General features: G+C 62.9%; 1 protein-coding gene across 3 annotated transcripts in view; it reads left to right on the forward strand.

Annotated features, from left to right (window-relative positions):
* RNF167 (ring finger protein 167) overlaps positions 1 to 3,660 on the forward strand; it is a 7,902-nt gene that overhangs the window by 2,309 nt on the left and 1,933 nt on the right. Inside the window, exons 4-9 of one of the 3 annotated variants that reach the window (XM_025211122.1) lie at positions 66 to 185; positions 280 to 367; positions 464 to 554; positions 772 to 877; positions 1,046 to 1,139; positions 2,830 to 2,990. In XM_025211122.1, coding sequence (XP_025066907.1) covers positions 66 to 185; positions 280 to 367; positions 464 to 554; positions 772 to 877; positions 1,046 to 1,139; positions 2,830 to 2,990 — 660 coding nt within the window. Of the gene's footprint in view, positions 1 to 49; positions 186 to 279; positions 368 to 463; positions 555 to 771; positions 878 to 1,045; positions 1,140 to 2,829; positions 2,991 to 3,660 lie in introns of all 3 variants that reach the window. The other 2 variants (XM_006029565.2, XM_025211121.1) reach the window with 2 other exon arrangements.

The raw sequence follows: 3,660 nt of genomic DNA on the forward strand, positions 1-3,660 counted from the left end.
TGCTCTCTGGTTTTGGGTTGTGGGGCCTGTGTTCCTGGGTCCCAGGGTGCCCCCCCCCCAACCAGGGCTTCCTGGTGGAGGCGCGGCCCAGCAATGCGTGCCAGGCCCTGGAGCCGCCACCGGGCCCCAATGCCAGCGTCTTTGTGGCCCTTGTGCGCCGCTACGACTGTGACTTCGACCTCAAGGTGCGCCCAGAAGCTTGGGTCCTCCAGGGGTGGGGGGGCGGGGGGCCGGGCACCTGGACCGTTGGGTCCCTCGTGACCCTCCTGTGCCCCCCAGGTGCTGCACGCACAGCAGGCTGGCTTTGGCGCAGCCGTGGTGCACAACGTCGGCTCTGACAAGCTGCTCAACATGTTCTGGAACGACGGTGAGTGGGGGGCCGGGGCCGCCCCGGACACCTGGGTTCAATCCCTGGGGGGGAGTGGAGACCATGCCCCCCACCCTGATCCCCTGCTGTCCCCAGAGCGCGTGAGGGAGCAGGTCTCAATCCCGGCTGTGTTTGTGGGCGAGACGACGGCTGAGTACCTGCGCGCCGCCTTCACCTATGACAAGGGGTGAGTGCCTGGATGCCTGGGTCCTGTCTGCGTTGGGGGTTGAGGGCTGGGGGCCCAGACACCTGGGTTCTCTGTTTTGGGGAGGCTGGGAGCCCAGATGCCTGGGTTCTCTCTGTATCTGGGGGGTGAGAGTGGGGGACTGGGGGCCTGGACAGCTGGGTTCTCTGGGGAGCGGGGGCTGCAAAACCCAGCCTGATCCTGTGCCCCCTGCTCCCAGTGCTCATGTGGTCCTGATGCCCGAGTCCATCTTCCCGCTGGGCTACTACCTTGTCCCCTTCACTGGCGTTGTGGGTGTCATCATCGCTGTCATGTGCACCATCCTGGTGAGCTACCTGGAGCCCTGGATTGTGTCCTAGCTGGGGTGAGGGTTGGCCCAGACCCCTAAGTTCTCTCCTGACTGCCTAGGGGATCCAGGACCTGGCAGGTCAGAGTCTGCGCGGCAGGGGAGCCTGGACGCTTGGGTCCCCAGTGACCCCCTATTCCTCCCCCAGATTGTGCGCTGCATCCAGCACCGGAAGCGCCTCCGCAGGAACCGGCTCTCAAAGGAGCAGCTCAAGAAGATCCCGGTACACAAGTACAAGAAAGGTCAGGGCCCCTAAGGCCCCCAGTGTGGAGCTGGGCCAGCAGGGGGCGCTGGGATGTGGGGGTCCAGCAGGCAGCACCATGCTGTTGGGGTCCAGCAGGGGGTGCTGTGATTGGATGGTGATCCAGCAGGGGGCCCTGGGCTGTGGGGGAGGCGTGCAACAGGGGATGCTGGGCTGTGAGGGGGGGGTCTAGTGGGGGGCACCAAGCTATGGGGCGGGGGTGGAAATACCCTCTGCTGCTCCCCCTCCTTTGCAGAGCAGTAGCCCCTGTGGCCAGCAGAGGGCACCCCTGACCCTGGGAGCTGCCTCAGGGGATGGACTGGGCCCCTGGGTTCCTTTACCAGCACATGGTGGGGGGTTCCCGGACCGCTGGGCTGGGTTCTTTCTTGGCTCGGAGGCATCTGGGCTCTGTTTCTAGTGGGTGACAAGCAGGCCTTGGTCGCCTGGGTTCTGTCCTCGCTCGGGGACCACAGTGGGGTGGGCGGGGGCTGGACCCCCTGGACGCCTGGGTTCTTTTGTTGCGGGAGGGGCTGGTCGCCTGGGTCTCGTCTGTGCTCAGGGAGGCATGTAGGGTTGAGGGTGGGGGCTGGGTGCCTGGACGCCTGGGTTCTCTCCTCAGCTTGTCACAGCCAGACCCCACCCAGGGGGGCTGGGAGCAGAGCATGCCAGGCTGTCTTCTGGGGCCTCCCCCAGCGGGCTCCCAGCTGCCTCCTTTCTTAGCCTGAGTTAGGCCTGGGGCCCCAGATGCCTGGGCTGTCTCTGGTGGAGGGGGCTGGGGGGTGCGAGTAGTGGGGGTGGGGAGCCCAGATGCCTGGGCTCTGCCCTACTCTCTGTTCCCATCGCCCGCCGGGGCAGGGAGGGAACCCAGGCGTCCTGGCCCCTCCCTCCCACGGCAGTGTCTCGGGTTGAGTCAGGAGGAAGCCGGGCCCTGGTGTCTTTTACCTTATAAGGCCGCGTGGCGGCAGCGGAGGGGCCTCTGCTTCCTGTTTTTTCCTCCCAGCCGCTGGCCCCTGCCCCCACCAGCACCTCGAGGCAACTGGCTCTGGGGTGGGGGGTGGCTGAATGTAACACGCTCCTGAGATGCATCTGGCTCTGGGGTGGGTGTAACAGGGCTCTTTGATGCCCACCCTAGAGTCAGCTGCAGCAGGGGCTGGGTGTAAACGAGACCCCCTCCCCCCAACCTGGTGTTGAGATGCGGCTTGCTCCTGGGTGGGCATGGGGGTGGCTGAGTATAACAGGAGTCTCCAATGCAGCTGGCTCTGGGGTGGGCACCATGAGCTGAATATAACAGGGACTCCCCCCGCCCAGTGTTGCAATGTGGCTAGCTCTGGGTTGGGCACTGGGGGCAGCTGAGTATAATAGGGGTCCTGATGTGGCTGGCTCTGGGGTTGGCACTGGGAGCTGGGTATAACAGGGTCCTCCTCCCTGCCCAGCACTAAAATGTGGCTGGCTCTGGGGTGAGTGTGGGGGCAGCTGAGTGTAACAAGGGTCACCGATGCGGCTGGCTCTAGGGTGGACCTCATGGGCTGGGTAGAACAGGGACCCCTCCACCCGGTGCTGAAATGTGGCTGGTTCTGGGTAGGGGCTTGTAAGGAGAGGCTGCTTATACAGGCCCCCCGGCACAACAGAGATGTCAGCCTGTGCCCCAGTTTCCTCCCACCAACTCTGCACCTGTTTCCCCGGTCGGACAGCTTCTCCAGGCTGCACCATTCTCCACCCCCCAGCCTGTGCCTCAGTTTCCTCAGCTGGGCTGACCCGTGTCTCCCTGCAGGGGATGAATATGATGTCTGCGCCATCTGCCTGGACGAGTATGAGGAGGGTGACAGGCTCCGCATCCTGCCGTGCGCCCACGGTGAGTGACCCCTGACCCCACTGTCTTACTGGGGCCGGGGCTGGGGAACCTGGATGCCTGGGTTTTCCACTGAGAGGGGAGGGGGGGAGCTGCCTGGTACTGTATTTTCTGGCCTACAACATGCCCCCCACCCTGAATAAAACCCCGCTGCCTCCTTCAAAGGCAGAACAAGGGGAGGGGGAGAAAAGTGGACATAGAGTTAGTCCTCCTAGGGTCACAGAGGGGCCAGGAAGTGTGGTGCCAGAGACTTCCTGCTGCTTCACCCAGATGCTCTCTTGGGGGTACCATGCTTCCTAGCCGCTCTGTGTGCCCTGGAGGACTCGTTCTATGTCCTCCAGGCTGCTGGTTCTCCCAGAAGTACTGTATTTCCTGGGGTAGAAGATCAGGGTCGCCCCCCCCCCCCCAATTCAAGAGGGGATTGTCTTGGATTCATGTATAAAGGTAGGTCAGGTTTCCTGTTCCCCTCCCCCAACCCCGCTACTTCCCCTTGCAGTGGGGGGTTGACTTATTTTAGGCAATCCTCCAGCAATTAGATTCCTTGTGTGGAAAAAGGGCTAACAAATTAATGTATTTTCCACATTTGAGACTAATCTTGGGGCATCTTGGATTTGAAGCCGTCTTGTATTTGGGTAGATACGGTAGCTATAAGGAAAGAGGGCGTGGTGGCACT

The sequence above is a fragment of the Alligator sinensis genome, unplaced genomic scaffold, assembly GCF_000455745.1.
Source record: "Alligator sinensis unplaced genomic scaffold, ASM45574v1 scaffold553_1, whole genome shotgun sequence".
Taxonomy (NCBI): domain Eukaryota; kingdom Metazoa; phylum Chordata; order Crocodylia; family Alligatoridae; genus Alligator; species Alligator sinensis.